The sequence below is a fragment of the Amphibalanus amphitrite genome, unplaced genomic scaffold, assembly GCF_019059575.1.
Source record: "Amphibalanus amphitrite isolate SeventyFive unplaced genomic scaffold, NRLGWU_Aamphi_draft 000521F_arrow, whole genome shotgun sequence".
Lineage (NCBI taxonomy): Eukaryota > Metazoa > Arthropoda > Thecostraca > Balanomorpha > Balanidae > Amphibalanus > Amphibalanus amphitrite.
Genome location: NW_024882015.1, coordinates 15,893 through 34,965, shown reverse-complemented (window position 1 = coordinate 34,965; position 19,073 = coordinate 15,893). Strand labels below are relative to the sequence as shown.

The window sequence follows — 19,073 nt, the reverse complement described above, 5'->3', positions numbered from 1 at the left end:
AGTTGAAAAGTGGAGCTCGGATGTCATATACACGCATCGATGCGCCTGGGAAGGAAGCTAGCCGCCGAAGTTCACGATGAGTTCCGTGCGATCGGGACCGATGAGGTCGATTGGTTCTTGAAGGTTCCACCATCGTTCCGCTTCCGGAAGGTGTATTCATTTTCTAGTGTCATTACCGGTGATAGGCATGGGCGTCGAAACCGGGGGGGACGGGGGGGACGCGTCCCCCCCAGTCGAGGAATCCGGGGGGGACGTCCCCCGCAAAAATATCCTCATGAATGATTAAAAAAGTGATCAACGAAATTGGTGTATTGTCGTTTTGGGATGAAATTGCGGATACCTACTCGTATACAAATTGAATCATGCGAATTGCTGACACTGCACTTGCTTGCAGGGCTGCGGAGTAGATTGATTTTGGTAGCTCTGACTCCGGCTTTTAAAAAATCGCTCGGAGTCCCCACCCCATCTCCGATCACGGCATCCCTCGGCCCGCATCGGAGTGAAAAACATGTGATGTGATGCTTTTGTCTCTTTGAACATTTCTTGGCACGTTAAAAGATAACATTACCTACGAGGTGCAGCTCTGGACTGTCCGTCCCAGGTCCTCGATAGGGAGCCAAAGCTCCAGTTGTAGGGGCGACCATATTCAACAAGGGCTGAAGATCTGTCCCAAAGTCTCAAGCTTGCAAAGACCACACATTTTATGTAGGATATTCGTAATAGTCAAGACCTTCAGCTCACTCTCAAACGGCCCTCTTCCCGTTCAAGGCCATCCGACAGCAGAAGGTCTCACCATGTCCTTTGAACGCTTGATGCTTGAGGGTGAGAGGACCTCGTCCTGGTCTGAGAGAGCCCAGGAGGATGTAATACTCAGTATGGTCCTACATTGGTCTTACCATGACCCGGCCTTCAATCACCACAGCCAACAGAATCTCCAGCTTTTATCCGACCCATCCTCGGGGATGACGTTGACTCTGACTTCAGAGTTGAAGTCTGGTACGACTTTGGTGACTCCAACTCCGTATCCGACCAAAACCGTCGACTACGACCGAAGTCGACTCCGACCCCGCGGTCCTGCAGCTACACTGCACAGAGTTTCAAACTTCTTGGAAATAAGCTGTACCTATGGTTGACAGAGGACCACACGATTTTTTAGAGGCAGGGCTGCTGGACTTGGTGACCAGATCCTAACTGTCCTGGTATCAAACTTATTACTCGGGATGCAAAATTTATGCGTTTTGGGACTGTTTTGCCAAGAGTTTTTGCCAATTTTCGCGGCGCTTCGCGCCGCCAATTCATGCACAGATAGAAAAGAGTGTGACTAATAACGCCTCCACGCGAGAACATGAGAACATGTGTATTGTGTATGCGTTATAAGTAGTGCATAGGCCTGAAATTGTACGGTAACTAGCTTTTGGGTTTTTAGTCAGCCAATCCGTCCCCCCCAGTCAAAAATCCGTGGCGACGCCCCTGGTGATAGGCCTGTAGCGCTGGCGCTGGCAGACTGCGAGCTTCTAGGCAAGATTCTTCTGGCGGCAGTCGGTTTTTCGTCTTGCGGAAGCGAGTTACAAACTAGGGATTTTGAGAAAAGTCGCTAGACTGCCTGCTTCAAGACTGCAAGGGAGACAAGTGACGCCAATGCTCAAGATAGTACAACTAAACATGATTATTATTTTCAAATGTTACTGGTATATAAATTTAAGAAGATATTATGTTTTGTTCATATGATGAAGTCAGATATAAGTGATAGGTGGCAAAATGGTAAATTTTTATTTGACGTCATTTACCAATGAGAGGTGATGCAGTTTTTTTTTTTAGAATTTCATGATCCTTGATTGAGGGATCACTTTCGGCGTCGCGGCAGTGCTGCCAGATTTGGAGGATTTCCGCAAATCTGGAGGATTTTGAACTCTATTTGCGGACAAATTTCGCGTTTGGAGGATTTTTGATTCTGGAGGAAAATCTGGAGGATTTGTCACCCGATTAATATATTCAATTTCATGGAAAAATACAACGCGTTCAAGACTCAAAAGACATTTTCCTGCCCAGCTTCACCCTACCCGTTAGGATATATCACTGCCCTTTATCACCGTGAGACTGGAATGTCTCAGTCTGTAGCTATATCCACGAATATCATGGTGACTATTTGTTCCTATTTCGTGTACGATTGTACCATATGTTTTTGAAGGTACCGAACTACTGGCGGATCAAAGGGGGATATTTGGCGCAAATTCCCCCCCCCCCCTCCTGCAGCGTCCAAAATCGAAGAAAATTTTCGTTTTTTTCAAGGATAAAACGAAAACTAAACAACTTTTATTATAAAAAAGCATCTTTTAAACTACACAGCAGTGCGAAAGGAATCGAAATCCGATGAGTTTTTAGAATTTGGAGAAACCTTTTCGGAGATATGCCCTCCCGCAGCGTCCAAGACCGCCTATCTGGATCCGCCAATGGGATTTGGAGGAATCTGGAGGATTTTTGTAACTGATCTGGAGGATTACAGCCTTCTCCATCTGGCAGCACTGCGTCGCGGAGGCGTGGATAGACTTGCGTGGATAGGTTAATAGGTAAATTATTGTACTATTTATTCACTTTTTTCTGGTTTGTTGGATACATAAAACATGGGTATCAAAGTAAACACTACCTCATTTTCTCTGTGAATGTGACATTGCCATGGCTTTAGTTTGACTGATTGATTCAGATTGTCGCTTTGATCGATCTGACTTTGATTTTAATTTCAATTTAACTCATTTGGTATATCAAATAACTATAAGTTAAATGAATTTAAGTCACGAATGTGACATAAAACGTGTCATTCACCTGATCGTGTTGTAATACATCGTCATCTTGCTAGTTGCTACCCGATACTCCCAGCTTTTGGTTGTCAGTTTCCATGGTAATGAATCAGAATGAGAAACAATTCTGCTTACATTTCTTTGAAACTGAGCATGAATGCCTTCTGCTGCTCAAGTTTTTTCTACAGTCAGTGTGCTTGCTATCACTAAGCAGTGGGTTGGGTTAATTTCTTAAACAGTCGGGGTGGCAGGAATTGCAGGCACATTATTGGTGCAAGGTGCGTTTGCTGTCTGCAGGCGAAGAGTATTGCGTGAATTTTGTTTTGTGCTGCCAATCGAGAGTATCATTAAAGTTTTGATTTTATTGACCTGTTTCTTTGAAGCATCACAGACCGGTTACATGGTACTGATAACTGATAAGTATTTCAATTTCAAGCTATTGGTATTGGCACTGGTTTGGGTATTTATTGCTATTTTGACGTTCCAGACGGGTAAAGAACTCACTCTTGTCATCTGATGTTCAAGTGGGCAGGACTCACATCTTATCTGCTGTCCAATGCAGGTAAGATTATATGACATTGTGGTAAGCTAACTAGCATTTCTTAACTTTCACCAAAAATACCAGTAAGTTTGTCTTATCATGTACTTTTTTAGATATTTACACACCAATGTTTATTTGGGTGTTGGCAATTGTACAAAGCTTCTTCAGGACCTCAAAGAAAATCCCTGGTAACATGTAATTTCCTTGCCTTTTTTTGCATCAATCTGCCAGTACCTATTTAACTGGTTTGTTTGAGTTTGCTTCTGAAGTTAAATGAGCTGTGGCCTGTGAATATGGCAGATGAGTTTCTGTTGTAATATCCTCTGGATTGAACCCCATCTTAGTACTTCATGGAAATTGGAACTAGGTTGTGGCTGTAATAGCTAGACAATGGGCATTCTATTTAGTTTGAATTCCAATATTATAGGTTTGTAGGCCAGACATATCAGTCACTAGGCCAATAAGAGGAAACAAAATGATTAACCTGATGATTAAGTGGTGTAAGATGTGCAATTGAAGTGGTCACAGAATCACTTGTTTAATTGAGTCTGAGTCTTTCTACTTTTCACTGTTGGTGTCAGCTGTTGTCTGGGAGAAAAAAGTTCCAGATTATTTAACAACATGTTTTCATCAGATGTTCCAACAGTGAATGTTCCCATATGACTCCCTCCCTCCTCTCTGCCACCGCCAGGGCGCCCAGGCTGGTCACGACAAGACGCTGAGTAAGCGGCTGTCGTGGCTGCTGCGGCACGGCGCTGAGCGCGAGGGGCTCCGTCTGCTGCCAGGAGGGTTCCTGCCAGTGCGCGCTGTGCTCGCGCGACCCGCGCTGCGCCAGTACACCGAGTCGGACATCCGTCGGGTGGTGGAGCGGAACGACAAGCAACGGTTCACACTGCGAGAGGACGCCGCCGAGGGTCTGCTGATCCGCGCCAACCAGGGCCACTCTCTGCCGGTGAGAGCCGGCCCGACGGCCCCGGGGAGCCCGCCCTCACTGCCGCAGTCCGCCCCCCGCTGCAGGAGCCCGCACTCCCATACCGCTGAGACTGAGCCGCAGTCCGTCCCCCGCTGCTATCGGACCCGCGCCTAGGCTGTGCCAGGGGAGGGGCTTTCCTCGCTGCTCTGGTGTAAACTAGGGAGTGTTTAGAGTGTTAAACCTCTTTTGTGCACCCTCTGTTATTTACACAACGTACTCAGACGCAAAGCCAAAATGCTGGACTTGACGTCACTGTCCATGGCGTTGATCGCCCTCGGTTTCACCGTGTACCTGTTATCGGCCGAGTGGTGCCGCCGCCGGCGACATTGGGGGCCCCTGGGGGCCGCCCGGCGCGCGCTAATCGTCACTGCCCACCCGGACGACGAGTGTATGTTCTTCGGGCCGACGGTGGTCGGTCTGTTGCGACAGCCGGGCTGTCTGGTGTACCTGCTCTGCCTGAGCACGGGGGATTACGACGGAAGGGGTAAGGTGCGGAAGGAGGAGCTCTACCGGAGCTGTCAGGTGCTGGGCATTAAACGGGAGAACGTCATCCTCCTGAGGCACTCCCGGCTGCCGGACCACCCGGGCCGCTCGTGGAACGACGCGCTCGTCTCGGAGCTGGTTCTTCAGCACGTGATGAGCCTGGACATCGACACTGTGGTGTCTTTCGACCCCCACGGCGTCAGCTACCACCGCAACCACCGCAGCTGCTTCTACGGGCTGCTGCACCTGCTGCGCGAGGGGAGGCTGCCGACGGAGTGCGCCGTCTACTGCGTGCCCACCGTCAACCTGGTGCGCAAGTTCAGCAGCTTCCTGGACGTGCCGCTGACGCTGCTGACCAGCGAGGTGGTGTCACTGGTCTCCCTGGATGAGTGGTCGCGGATACAGCACGCCATGGGGCAGCACCGCTCGCAGATCGTCTGGTTCCGTGTGCTCTACATGCTCTTCTCGCGGTATGTGTTCATTAATTCGCTGGAGCGGCTGCAAGTGGCGCCGGCTGACCGACGCACCAACTCGGCCGATCTGAAACACACCCCTCTCGAGCGCCGCGGCCGCCGCTCGGCGAGCTCCCCGGACTCTAGCCCCGACCCCGAACCCGACCCTGACCAGCACAGTGTGACGCCCGGCTCCGTGGCAGCGTCCGAGTGGCTCGAGTCCACCTCTGACGGTGTGACGACCGCCGACCTATAGATGTAGCGCGCCGCCGGTGGCGTCATCCCGCAGTAGTGTTCAGTTTGTATCGGTCTGCGAGCGGGCGGTATCTGAACTCGGTGCCTTGCGATGCGTTCTCACGCACGAATGAATGTAGCGCTGTGTATTGCCTGTTGATCACAAAAGATAATGTGTGATGATAATGTATGCAATATGAGCGGTTTGATGTGCATTGTTAATTACGCAATATGCAGCCACTTGCAGACCCACTTGCTCATGCACCACGAAATGCTTATGTGGATCTCGCAGAATATGCTAACCACTCAATCGAATTATTAATAACCACTGTGTGAAGTAATTGTAATAAACGACTACGACCATGATTTGGCCTGTTATCGTGGGAGAGATCCGGAGTACTACCGACCCGGCAATCAGGCTGAACCCATGACGTCATTTGGGTGACGGGGGGGGGGGGCTCGACTGGCCTCGTCCCACGAGCTGAACACTGAAGACTGCTACGTACAAATCCCGCTGATCGAAAGGAAGCCTGGTTGGCGCCCTTGGGCCTGGAGTGCGGTGATTCTGAATGTTCTTAACGGGGCAGGATGCGGCGGATAACCAGCAGAGTGCTGGCCCTCACAGCGTCTGTCAGTTTAAAAGAAAGAACGTAGACGTCGCCTGCAAAGATCAGTCCATTTCCCGTTAACAATGCTAGCCGATAAAGCACCTGAAAGAATGATAAGATGTCGATGAATTAGAAAATTAACGAGAAGTGAGGGCTGACATGCCTCCATAGAATTAGGTATGTTATTGGCTGATTGACGTTTGCGGTTTGTTTCTCAGGTTTCAGATTTGGAGTTGGAGCCAATCCTGTCTGGTAAAGAGTTTCCTACAGTAGTGCATGGCACCTACTTCAAGTGCCTAGATAGCATCAAGCGGCAGGGGCTGAGGTTAGTATCTACAATTATATATGTTTGCCGCCGGGTGACCTAGTCGATCGGTTACAGCTCATGAGAATTATCGGGGATTCGAATTACGAATTCATCGTCGCAGCTTCTAACGAAACTCACTTGGGGATCCCCAGCATTTGTAAGCCGTCAGTACTTCATTAGTCAACATTCTTAGCATATTTTATTTCAAGTTGGGTACCCCACCCCCACAGGTTCTGTCTTCTAACAGTGTCCCGGCGGGCGTTCCTCCCTCCTCCCTCCCGGTCTACTAACCCTCTGCCCGTCTGTCCCCAGTCGTATGAGCCGCCAGCATGTCCACCTGGCTTCAGGCGTGTCTGGCCGTCAGGGGGTCATCAGCGGCATGAGGGCCAGCTGTCAGCTGCACATCCACGTCGACATTGACAGCGCCATCGCAGGTCAGCTATAGAGCCATTAGTTTTAGCGCCATCATAGATCAATTATAGCAACACTGCAGGCCATTTCAAGCGGCACCGCATGGCAGTTACAGCGATATTGCAGGTCAGTTAAAGCAATATGGCAGGTTAGTTGTATCGCCGTCGCAGGCTAGCTGCTACAATATCGTAGGTAGGCATTATGTCTGATTCAGAGCCCCACACCAGCAGCGGAAAGGGATGCCTGCCGTCATGAATGATACAGATGCTTAGATAGGTGATAAGTTATTCGTACATAGCTGACCAAACTAATCAGCGTCTGTTGTTTACTCTGTCGCTAGCTAGTTACCAATTTGGTGTTTGTCTTTTTCAGATGGGATCAAGTTTTTCAAGTCATCCAACGGCGTAATTCTCACTCCGGGCGACGAGCAGGGATTCCTGAAACCCAAGTACTTCAAGAAGATTGTGGACGCCAAAACAGGTGCGTGTTTGTTCCTTCGGCCCGACTTTGAGGGACTCGATCATAGTTTGTGCTGACTGCATGTCTCTGCTCGTAGTGCGGATAGTTGTTCTCGAATCACAGTCACATAAACAGTTTCTGTCAATGCTTCACTTCAGTTACATAATATATCAATATATATTAATCAATGTCAATTCGTCATACGTCTTCTGAAAGGACGGTCGACACGTCAGAGGCTGTCCTCGCGTCGAGCGAGCAGACCGCTTATCTTGTGTATTCATCTTATCTCGTCGATCACAGGACGTCCCGATCTGTGCACTAGTTGTGCCGCCGTCCTCCTCTCTTATCGCCTCGTGTTGCCTTTTGCAGGCCGCAGTCTTCAGTAGAGCAGTTGCAGCGGATCGGGTCCGTATCGGCGGCGTCAGTGGCTTCTCACGCCAACGTGAGTGTAGATGTTTATCGTGAGTGAGTGAGTGAGTGAGTGAGTGAGTGAGTGAGTGAGTGAGTGAGTGAGTGAGTGAGTGAGTGAGTGAGTGAGTGAGTGAGTGAGTAAGAGTATCGCGAGTCATTGCTGCCTATCGTGAGTATAAAGTCTATCGAGGGGCAGTTGTCAGATAGTGAAGGAAAGGGGTCCGGGTCAGTATCGTGACGTACGGCCTCAGTGGGCACTTGACGCGGCTATGAGGGGGTCGGGTTGGGTTGGGAGGGCGTTAGGTTAGGCCGACATCCAACATGAAATAATGATGACTGGTCAGCGACCATGCGACCACCAGTTAACGCCATTTGGCCTGTGATCTAAGTCTGTTACTGCCCGGCCTGAGCATTCTCTTTAAACATGCATCATTTACCTGAAAATTCTGCTAATTGGAATCAATTAATCTACCGTCTCGCGAAGTTGACTAACTGCTCTGACTTCTGAGGCGTTTGTCTGAACACGGAGTGCCCATTTTGCGGAACTAATATCAAGAAGACCCCTGCTCCCGATCGTCGTTTAGCTGTTCTGACCGCCCCTTCCCGTCTCCCCCAGACGATGGTGGCCGGTGGCGGCAGCAGCGGCCACCCCGTCTGTCACATCTGTAATGTGTCAGCGACGTCGTACTGCAGTCTGAAGAGCCACCTGCTGGGAAAGCAGCACCAGAAAAAGGCCCGTTCGGCGCCGTTCGCGCAGATTGGAGAGCTCAGCACCTATCTGTCCATTTCTGGTGAGGACTGAGTGAATTGGAGGTGAAGGCGCTGAGGTATTCGGTGTTGTAGCTTTTCATTTTAGCGTGACAGATGCGCCAATACTTTACCAGTATAACGCCTTGAGGGGCGACTAACGGAGCGAGCGAGAGGGTGGGCCTTGCACGTGCGAAATTGCAAGGGGTACCTCCAACTGACTTGTGCACGGCACCCTACTAACCGGTCTCTAGCGATGTGCCAAATTTGAGCACAATCGGCCCAGCCGTTCTCGAGATCTGGAAGCGGCACCCTGCACGTGCGCACGTGCAAAATGGGTCCCAACTGACTTGTGCACGGCACCCTACTAACCGGTCCCTAACTGTGTACCAAATTTGAGCGCAATCGGTCGAGCCGTTCTCGAGATCTGGAAATGACCCCTGCACGTGCGCACGTGCAGCAGGACCCCAAATCTGGCACATGGATATGCAGTGCCTAGTGGGTGCCTACCTACATGCCAACTTTCAGCGCAATCGGCCAAGTAGTTACCGAGATATTGCAACAATTACAAAACGGACACCTCTTCGTTTTGCACGGGGCACGTGCATAAGGGGTCACCCACATGCATCGGGAATAGTCCAATACTTGGTAGAAGGAATGAAGCTACCCTACAAAAATTACCGCATGTAAATCGGTCAAGTGGTTGCTGAGATATAAGCCTCGCAAAAGCGTGACCACGGCCGGCCGGCCGCTCATACTCAGAAATTTCCGTTAATCTAAGGAAAGACTACGCTCGCTTCGCTCGCTCCGTAATAAATATCAACGAGCGAGTCGTTCATAATGCATTTAAACCTCCATAGATTAAGTATTGGATAGATTCAACTAGCCACACTTGGTGTGCTATATTTAGGTGTTTACCCCCCTGTGCTTATGCGTAGTGATCGTTGTCTTTTGTTTCAGTGAGTGACAAGCTCAGTAAAATTCAACATCAGCAGGTACTTGGAGCGCTGGATGCATTCGGAAATATCGCCGATATTAGATGTACTTTCGATGAAAAGGAAAAGTCTAAGCTCAAGAAGGGCTCAATCGTGTATATCCAGTTCCGGGAAAAGTAAGGATGCCTTTGAACTGTTCCAATATAAATAATATCGACTGTGGTTTGTTTTCTCTGCGACATGTCATCGTTCATTTTCTTCGTAGAATATTTATTATCTTATTCTTGACCACGCTGCCCTGATTCTACCTTTACAATGAAAATTGAAAAGTTCAGTTCGGTTTGTTCCTTGACCATGCCATGCCATTACTGAATACTGGGCGCCGATGACCACATGTACCCTAAATCCGGACGTTACCGAATACTGACTCGGCCAGCCTCTGAGTGTCGGTGCAGCGCCCTCTTACCATCCCTCCCACTCTCTGCCGAAGGAACGCGGCCGAGGAGGTCCTAGCGCTGTCCGAGGGGAACACACTGGCCATCGACTCGGCACAAGTCAGAGCCGCACGGGTCAAATGCACCACCCTCAGCAAGAAGCAGCTGAAAAAGCTTGGTGAGCAGCAACCATTTGCCTTGTCGTGCTTTCCTTTCGTTACTGTTGGTGAGCTCACTCATATCCATCCTTTTGAACCGTATTTCGGTTTCTTGCGTGAATTTATTCAGAGCACTCTTCATGGTTCATATTGACTTTCTTATTTTTCCTTCGTTTTTTCGATTACTGGGATATTCGGTGCATATTAGTGTTACCCGTAAATCACGTGAGTGCAAGAATGGTGTGTTGTGAAAGCGTGCGGTGCCCTGTGATACCGATTGTGTCCATTGCGTTCCCCGGTGTGGATCTGCTCGATCTCTATTATACGCACTGCGTTAACCGCCTGTGCTTCTATTTGCTTCCAGCCGCTTCCGCACCGGCCCCTACCAAGGCCAATGGCTTGACAAATGCTCCTACCAAGAATGCCCCCGCTGCCCCCGCCAAGAAAGACGCCGCCTCTCCCAAGAAAGCCGCCGCCTCCCCCACCAAGAAAGACGCCGCCTCCCCCACCAAGAAAGAGGCCGCCGCCGCTCCCGCCCAGACCACGCTGGGTGACCTGGACCTCACTGTGACTCTGACCACACTGGCTCACCTAGTGCGGACCCGAACCGAAGACGAGGTGCTGAGCTGGCTGAGCGGGCAGCTGCTGCTGACACCCGCTCAGCACCAGCAGCGGGTCCGCTTCTGTCAAGAGCTGCAGGTCAGAGTCGGGTGAAGGTGGAAATGTCTGCCAATATCATTTTGACACTATGGTCATGAGCGAATCAGGGTGCCCCTTGATTAGCTGTCCCGGTGAGAGTTTAGCCCTTTTATGGGTCAACTCATACCTCGTCCTTGGGTCTAGTAAACGACACGATCAGCTAGTCTAGCCACAGTCTGACATGAACTAACTCTTCTCTGACCTGACACGGTCCTCACCTCTGATCTGACCCTTCTCTGACGCCCCCTGTCGTCTCTCCACAGAATGAGCTGCGTGCCCACTTTCGCACGTGTCTCGTGCAGGCGTTCGGATCCTCCGTCAGCGGGCTGGGCTTCCGCGGCTGTGACCTTGACATATACGCGTTCATCGACGCTCACAGTCACGGCAGCACCCTACCGCCGGACGCTACCGACAGGCACAAGGTCCGCGCCGTGGGGAAGGTCCTCTTCCGGCTGACGCATCTCTGTACGAGCGTAGTGCGCATCCCAGAGGCGCGCGTGCCCATCGTCAAGTTCCGCTCGCCTCGACTGGGGGACATCGACTGTGATATGAGCTTCAAGGACCCGATGTCGTGCCAGAACTCGCGTCTGATTGGGTGGCTGATGCAGTGTGGTGAGTGTAGGGGAGAGAGGGGGAGTGGATAGAAAGGAGAAAATCAGGGGGTAGAGAGCTTTGGAGGAGACTAGAGAATCTACAAAATCTACAGAATCTACGTAGTGGATTTCTGATCTGAGAATGACTGAGAATGAAACTGATCTGAGAATGAGAATTAGAATGATTCTGGATAGGCTAGTGGAGCCAGGTGAGGACAAAGTATGCAAAAGACTCCGATATTTACAAAGAAAAAAAAAACGAAATTACGCGACTGTTTGTGATTTAGTCGCCTGATTACCGTGGTATATATTACGGTCAGCGAGCTAGTTTCGTATGACAATAAATGATCATATAAGTTCCTCGGCAGCGGTCGATTAGCATTGCGTGTGTTTTGATTCTCACTGGCACCACTCATTTCACTCCTTGCGAGGCTAACACCCCCCCCCCCCGTCCCCCAGACCCGCGCGTGCGGCCGCTGACGGTGGCGATCCGGTTCTGGGCCAAGCGGCGGAACCTGGCCGGCGGCGAGCACCATCCGCGGCGCATGTCCAGCTACTGCCTCACCTTGCTGGTGGTCACCTTTCTGCAGCAGCTGCGGCCGCCCGTGCTGCCAACCGTCGACTGGTGAGACGCGGAGAGGGCTGGCCGGGAGGCGGTACGGGGTCACTGAGGAATATTCAATTGAGGATTTGCTTGTAGTTGATAGATATAAGGTTGTCGCCGTTCGTTTTGTACACTTGGGGCTCAACTCAATTTCCTTTCACGCTCCGTCCACGTTCACAGTTATTTGCAATGGCCCTCGTATGTGATATTTGTCGCGGGCGTACTGATTTGTTTGTACTTTGTAGCATAGAGGCTCATGACCCCAAATGACCCGCCGCCAATGCTGTCCCACTGTGTGCCTGTCCGACCGCGTCTTACAGTGCCCCCCCCCCCCCCCGCTGTCCCGCCAGGTGTCAGGCGCCCGTGGAGCCGATGCTGATCGGACCGTGGAACGCTGCGTTCGCTCCGGCCTCCGTCTGGCACACAGAGAACATCACTCCGGTCAGTCGGCTGCTGCGCCAGTTCTTCCAGTTTTGCGCGGATCTCCCGGCTGAGACTGTGGCGGTGTGTCCGCTGATGGGACGGATACTGCCGCGCGCCGCGCTCAAGGATCCGACGGCCGGCCAGGGGATGGCCCGGCCCGGCGTCTGGGCCGGGTTCTGTGACCTGGTGGCCTCCGGACGGGTGGAACCGCTCGCGGACAAACCGCTCATTATCCAGGACCCGATGGAGCTCAGCTTTAACGTGGGGCGGAGTTTTGACCAGGCGGGCCTGGACCGGTTCCGTCTGTGCAGTCGGCAGGCGGTGGATATGCCGCTGGAGCGGCTGTTTGACGAGGAGGCGATGCCCAAAGTCAAGAAAATCAAGGCGGCTCAGGCGGCGGCGGCCGTGGTCAAGGCGGCGTCCGGGGCGGCAGCCCAGGCGAGCTCTGACAGCCGCGCGGCCGCCGGCGTCTCCAAGAGATCTTTGGACGCGGCTGAGGTCTCGAACGGAGAGCCTGCGTCCAGAAAAGCCAAACACAACAGCGGCGAGCAGTCACAGGAGGTCTCCAGCAGCGGCAGCGGCGCCGACGACTCGGCTGTGACCTCGACAGCCCCAGCTTCAGCCCCGACTGGCAGCGACCGCCGGGAAGGAAACGTTACCTCAGATCCGGCGCTGCTCCGTCGTGTGCTGGCCGATTTCGATCGCCAGCCGAACCGGATCGTCTCCCTCCCGATGGAGTCCCCCGACGGCCGGCGCTCTCCTCGCACCCCCGAGGAGCGCGCTCGGTACGCGGAGGCGTGCGCGCGCTTCATCGAGGAGATATTCAGCGTCGTGTTCCGTTTCCAGTGCAGCACGATGAAGTTCGACGGCCTGGACCTGCCGATGAATGTCGTGCGCGGATATACATGCGTGGCGCACCTTCCCACATGGGAGTTCCGCAAGACGGTGGCCAGTCAGCTGGTGGGTCGGAAACGGACGCTCAGCTACGAGACGGAGGTCACTGAGCGGGCTCTGCGGGCGATCGGCAGTCCGGCGCCTTCTGCCCAGCCGCTGGCGAGCTTCTCTTGCTACTTGGTGCTTCTGGAGGAAGACCAGCAGCTGCGCGCGTGTCTATACGAAGGCGAGACGGCCAAGGCGGGTAAGAACTGCCACAACTTTCTGGAGCGCTACCTGCCCGACATGTGCGGACAGTGTGACTACATGGCGCTGTTTGGCGGAGCGGAGCGGTGAGGGGTGCGGGACGCCAGCGGCCTCACGCAGTCGGCGGTGCCCTGGGCCGAACTGAACCGAGCTGAGCGCCGGGACGGAGGGGGCGAGGCGGGTTCAACTGCGTCGAGACGGGTGTTGTTTCCATATGCCAGCGATTATCGGGCGTTTACCCGATAACGCTTTTGCAAGCTCAGAGAAAGTCGTTTTGTTGGCATGTTTGGTGCTCTTTGTTGTCTTAGTCCGGTAAGTTTTCTCCATTAACGTTATTTGTGCAAACTTTAATCACAATGTCTCCAGAGTTGGGCAGGTAGCCGATTTCGCACTTGGTCACTTGGTGAGGTAGCGATATGGCTTTATCTGAAACGCTGGAACTTTGATGCGGTTCAGCGTTCAGTCGCGCTCCATTATGTCACGAGTGCGTAAACCATATGTGCAGTGATATCCCAGACTTACGGTTGTGAGCAAATACACGTGTGAATTCTCAGGCCTCTGCTAGTGTGTAAGAAGTGATCGTGTGACCAATTAGTTCTTTTTGGTCTTGTGCGATGCGTGCGCACCAGTAAAGTTAGTCCTCTCCAGACATTTGTTTCGCTCTACGTTACTGCTGGGCCTATCAGAATATCTTTGTAGAAGAATGGGACAGGGACATTCACAAGCAAATTGTCATATGTATTCGCAGACCCATGAATGGCAACTGAGATGTCCGTAATTGATTCCATTTCAGTCAAGTTGCACTTAAAACAAGCTAAACTAAACAAGGACAATTGACAAAGATGACTTTTGCAAGCAAATATGTCCATAAGATGACTTAACACAAACATCAGACTTACAGGCTGTAAGTCAGGCTAGCACGGACCTTCGGGACATTGAGCGAATCACCACAGTGGCTGCTGGTTGACAAAATGCAATGTATTCCTTAGCCGCGTTACCTGTAAAAAGCCTCGAGGTACTACCGTACTAACCGCAAGTCGGCATAAAACACTTAAATTCACGACTACATTGACTGGGGTAGTGTGGTTTCAATGTTACTGGCAACTGGCAAGCTTAGAAGTTAGCATCAAGCGATACAAGCTATTCGACACAAGGCAATGATAAATCTGACACAATCTATCTACCGCACAAACACGTCACTTTGACCTCTAGCATGCCTGGTGAGCCAAGTTCAGATGTGAAGTAAACGTGCTACTATTCATAAACTCTCGCCGAACGTTGAACGTAACGCCCAAAATAAATACTCACTTTAAACGCTGTGCGTTATAAAAACTAAACAGACTACACATGAAATCACTCGGTATGGCTTCGTTGGACGTTTTGCTGATGAGCTGACTAGCTTGCATTGCTGGCACATCGGTTTACCGCCACCCACACGCCGACTGACTGGTAATCGTTCACACCAAGCCCTCTCCCAGGTCCAGCACCTTATCGTGGAAGTCCCAGTAGGCCGTCATGTGGAAGGCGATGTTGGACAACACGACGACGTACTCGCTGAGCGCAAACAGCGTGTACACCCCCGGCTCGCAGCGGGCGTTGTGGCGCGCGTAGAAGAACATGGCGAACACCAGGCTGATAAAGTTCAACATGAAGAAGAGCAGCTTGTGGCGCCGAGAGCGAGCGTCGAGTCTCTTGACGGGATAGAGACGAGGTAACCAGCTCAGCCAGCATGTGATCAGCATGTACAACTCTGAGCAGAACAGAAACACGATGAACGACGCCTTGTGGAAGGGAAAGTTCTCTGAGGATGTGACGAAGGAGAGGCCGAGCAGACCGAGGTTCTCGCAGATGTAGAGCGCATTGGCGGCCTGCACCAGAGCGCGAGCGCTGAGCGTCAGCGCCAGCGTCTCCTGCCAGAAGGTGAGGTAGAACCAGCCGACCAGGAAGCGGGGCAGCGCGTGCAGCGCGATCACTGTCTTCCAGACACGCCTCTGGACGGTAAATCCACCGATAGCCGCCGACAGTGAGGGAAGGTAGTTGGCCACCTTGCAGTGGGTTGACGTCGCCGACTCGAAGTTGTACTTGAGCGACCAGCCGACGCAGAAGAGAAAGCCGAAGAGAGGTAGCGACACGGTGCTCAGTGCCAGGTGTCTGAAGCGGAGCCGCGGGCCGCGCTCCGCCGGAGACCGGTCGGTGCTCAGAGGGGTGTACCGGTACTGGCGCCGGCCCGGGAGGGCCATGTCGAGTCGCAGCGGCTGGCACGCCCCTCAGCCGAGCCGCCAGCCCGGCCGCCGCCACCACCGCTCTCTGTCACCGGACGGACGAAACCAGTCAGTGAGCGTGCCGTCCGGGCAAACTGGGGTGGGTGGGACGTGTTATCGGGGATTGGGGTGAGGGGTTCGTGGCAGGGCGGGATGTGAATAAAACTATCGGTGCACTGAACTAAAAGTGTTTCTTTCGTAGCTTTGATTGTGATGCAGCATGCAGCATGACAAAATGTCTGTCAACATTTGCAGATCTTTTAGTGTCTTTCTGATATAATGTGCCCATCTTTCTGATATAATGTGCCCAAGCCCCAATGTATATCCAGCGTAAGAAAACGATAATGAGGATGTACCTATGTAAAGCATGTATTATAAATAACAACCACGTCCAGTGTCTAAATACAAGGCACATCCACGAATAAGGTCAAAACGCACTTCCGCGGCCATGAACGATCAATAATGAGACGAACGTCTTCCAAAAGTATCACAATCAAGATCGCACCACAATTAATACACCCAACATCAGCACAGGAATGAATGAACCTTAGGAATCCGTCTAAACAGACGGCTCGACGGACTCCAGCGGTATGCTACAGAACATTGGTGTAATAAACAACACAGGCTGAGATAAATACACACAAAAAAATCGGTATATCTGAACTGTGAGCTTGACCATGAAGAAACCAAACACTGCGAAAAAGACGAACATGGCCAACTCTCATCACCGAACCATAGGAAGGAACCAAGACATGCAACTAAGACCCCAATCTTTGAGCCCATTGAAAATCACGGCCACATCCGCGCAGGTGTATTACTATACGTCGTGGCACTCGGCACTATAATGTACGCGCACGATGCGGCTGTAGATGCACTCAGGATGCACTTATAAAGGCAAAATAACAAACAATGTAGAAAGTGGTCCAAAAATAGATGATTTCCAAAGCAAAACAACCGAGATTGAAATGCTCAGATTCCGTCTTGCTAAGTCCTAGATCACCAAGGCCCAACATACTCTTGCGGCTACGACCACTTGCATGTACCGAAATCGAACACCCTCTCATACATATCCCAGTACGCGGTACCATGGAACGCTATATTCGACAACACCACCAGGTATTCACTCAGCGCAAAGAGCGTGTAGATACCTGCCTCGCAGCTCTCGTTATGCCTCGCGTAAAAGTACATAGACAACGTGAGACACGTGCAATAGACCCCAAACAGGAGTCGCTTCCTCCGGCTGGAAACTCTCTCGCGGCGTGTTGTGACTCTCGCGCGGGGCAGACCACTCAGCCAGATCGTCAGCAGCATATAGAAGCCGGCCGACGTCAGGAACAAAATGAACCCCGACTTGTGCACGGGGAAATTCTCCGCTGACGTCACAAACGACAGGCCGAGCAGGCCGAAATTTTCGCTGACGTAGAACACCTGTGCTGTGAGCATCAGCAGTCGAGCTGAGTGAAGCGGCGCCAGCGTCCGCCGCCAGTAGCCGTAGTAGAGGTACCCGATCAGGAAGCGCGGCAGCGCGTGTAGCGCGATCACTGTCTTCCAGACGCGCCTCTGCACGGTGAAGTTTCCTATGGCCGCTGACAGCGAGGGGAGGTAGTTGGCCACCTTGCAGTGGGTTGATGTCGCCGACTCGAAGTGGAAGAGCAGCGACCATCCGACGCAGAAGAGGAAGCCGAACAGCGGCAGCGCCACGGCGACGAGGAGCACGTGCCGGAACCGGAGCCGGAGTCGCGCGCCGCCGGAGAGCAGCGTCTCGGCCGGCGGATCACCCAGCAGCGGCTGGTAGAGCACCTCACTGGAGCCCATCGGGCCGCCGGGCAGGTCACACTGGCGCACACGGCAGCATGAGGTGAGGCGCCATGTCCTGACTTAGCAATTACCATATGGCCAAATGTGAATGAAGCTAGTTAGCATGGCACAGAATCCAGCATCTTATTTTAAAAAGCAATAATAATTCAAATTAAGTTTGAACATAGGTCAAAAGAAGCAGATGCAATGTGAATGAAAATAAAATTAAAATATATTAAGTTTATGGCAAAGGTCATCATTCATAACAAAACAAAAACCATGAGCCATGAGGTAACAATCATTCAATAGAAAAAAAGGATTTGAGACCATAGACATAGTAACAGTTCATTTTCTATCAATATTCCTAAATAAACTGGTAATATAATAAAAAAAAGCAAAGGCAAAACTGGTAGTGTAATGGTATGAGATGTGAAAAAGCAAAGGCTGATCATCCCGAGCTCTACTTTCTGGCATTCCGCAGGACTGTGCTGAGGATGGCTGGATTAAAATGTTGTGTGGTAATAAACTGGAGGAAAGATGGCAACACTCACTTTATGAAGGCATTAGGTATTCAAATTACATTGTAAGTGTGCACAAATTTTACACCATTGTTTACTGGCATTTCACAATACAAGTAGATACAATCAAAATAATTGTAACTGGGAGTCTGGGACAATGAAGCATTTATAGTCTTTAAGCACATCATGAAAACTAATGCAAGCCTGAGCAATCCAGCAAAAGTGAAAACAAGCTGATCTCTTTCAATTATCAGACTTCAATAATCTACTTGGAAAGAAGCTAACAAACAAACTTCAATAATAGTAATGCTAAACCAGGAGCAAGGGCATTTACTTATTAACTGACTGTTGACTGTTGAGAGTTGAGACATTCCCTGGCAATAGGCGGAATCAGGACATAAAATTATCTGCGGCATTGAAGAATTCTATCGAACCCCCAAATTGTCTCTAGTTTGTCAATGTGTAACACTGATACATATAGCAATAATGATGTCTACAGACATATTCTAATTGAAATAAGCATGAGGTTTCAGTTTATATAACAAAGCAGAGTTCGACAAGATTCCTGAGATCATAACACTTAAAAGTGGGTATTTGTATTGAGATGAGAGATAAGACATGACATAAGATAAAGCTTGAAAATTGATAAATTTGCGAAAACAACTAAAAAAAAAATTTATTTAAAAAATTCACCTGAAACCTCACAACCAGAGCAGCAGAAAAAAATGACAGAGGAGTCAACAAGGAATCATTGTTGACTGTGTTCTATTTTATGCTCGTCACAACAACACCCGACTATTTGAACAAATTGCTAGGCAATTAGCTGCTGATAAGCCTTATCTTACGTCATAAAAGCAGGTTGCCCAGCGCTTTGTTAGACACTGAACAGGAACTTCGAGCCAAACTTCTTATACATATACAGCGCTGATACGACAAAATAGACAGGAAAATTCATAGAATAAGAGCACTATATTGTAAGACCAAATGAGCGATGTAAAAAGAGATGCTTGAGGTTAGCTCATAACTTGATAGGTTAATGTATGTATAATTTAAGATATATAAAAAGCATCAAGTAGCTAAACAGCACTGT

The 19,073-nt window shown here is 50.8% G+C and overlaps 2 protein-coding genes across 4 annotated transcripts; one reads left to right on the top strand and one right to left on the bottom strand.

Annotated features, from left to right (window-relative positions):
- The first annotated feature begins 2,514 nt into the window (after positions 1-2,514).
- Positions 2,515-13,971, top strand: LOC122393194. 2 transcript variants are annotated; one of them, XM_043389021.1, is made up of 14 exons: positions 2,515-2,567; positions 3,283-3,357; positions 4,028-4,288; positions 6,305-6,411; positions 6,706-6,827; positions 7,177-7,284; positions 7,633-7,705; positions 8,291-8,465; positions 9,382-9,532; positions 9,847-9,968; positions 10,313-10,647; positions 10,911-11,259; positions 11,700-11,865; positions 12,195-13,971. In XM_043389021.1, exons 8-14 carry the CDS (start codon positions 8,294-8,296, stop codon positions 13,495-13,497), a joined length of 2,598 nt encoding a protein of 865 aa, XP_043244956.1. In that variant the 5' UTR covers positions 2,515-2,567; positions 3,283-3,357; positions 4,028-4,288; positions 6,305-6,411; positions 6,706-6,827; positions 7,177-7,284; positions 7,633-7,705; positions 8,291-8,293; the 3' UTR covers positions 13,498-13,971. The 2 variants fall into 2 exon arrangements, with proteins under 2 accessions (XP_043244956.1, XP_043244957.1); XM_043389022.1 differs by lacking the exons at positions 3,283-3,357; positions 4,028-4,288 and having other exon boundaries at positions 2,522-2,567.
- Positions 13,972-14,123: 152 nt separating this feature from the next.
- On the bottom strand, positions 14,124-18,737 carry LOC122393195 (post-GPI attachment to proteins factor 2-like). Of its 2 annotated transcripts, none has more exons than XM_043389025.1 (2): positions 18,677-18,729; positions 14,124-15,714 (listed from the first exon to the last, which is right to left on the bottom strand). In XM_043389025.1, exon 2 carries the CDS (start codon positions 15,645-15,647, stop codon positions 14,865-14,867), a length of 783 nt encoding a protein of 260 aa, XP_043244960.1. In that variant the 5' UTR covers positions 15,648-15,714; positions 18,677-18,729; the 3' UTR covers positions 14,124-14,864. The 2 variants fall into 2 exon arrangements, with proteins under 2 accessions (XP_043244960.1, XP_043244959.1); XM_043389024.1 differs by lacking the exon at positions 14,124-15,714 and adding an exon at positions 16,022-17,504 and having other exon boundaries at positions 18,677-18,737.
- Between the last annotated feature and the right edge of the window lie 336 nt (positions 18,738-19,073).

Excerpts from the sequence above, each read along its gene's own strand:
- LOC122393195 (XM_043389024.1), bottom strand. The coding sequence starts at position 17,483 with ATGGGCTCCAGTGAGGTGCTCTACCAGCCGCTGCTGGGTGATCCGCCG.
- LOC122393194 (XM_043389021.1), top strand. The coding sequence starts at position 8,294 with ATGGTGGCCGGTGGCGGCAGCAGCGGCCACCCCGTCTGTCACATCTGT. Across the intron at positions 10,648-10,910 it reads GCTTCTGTCAAGAGCTGCAG|AATGAGCTGCGTGCCCACTT; the intron begins GTCAGAGTCGGG and ends GTCTCTCCACAG. Across the intron at positions 11,260-11,699 it reads TGGGTGGCTGATGCAGTGTG|ACCCGCGCGTGCGGCCGCTG; the intron begins GTGAGTGTAGGG and ends CCCGTCCCCCAG.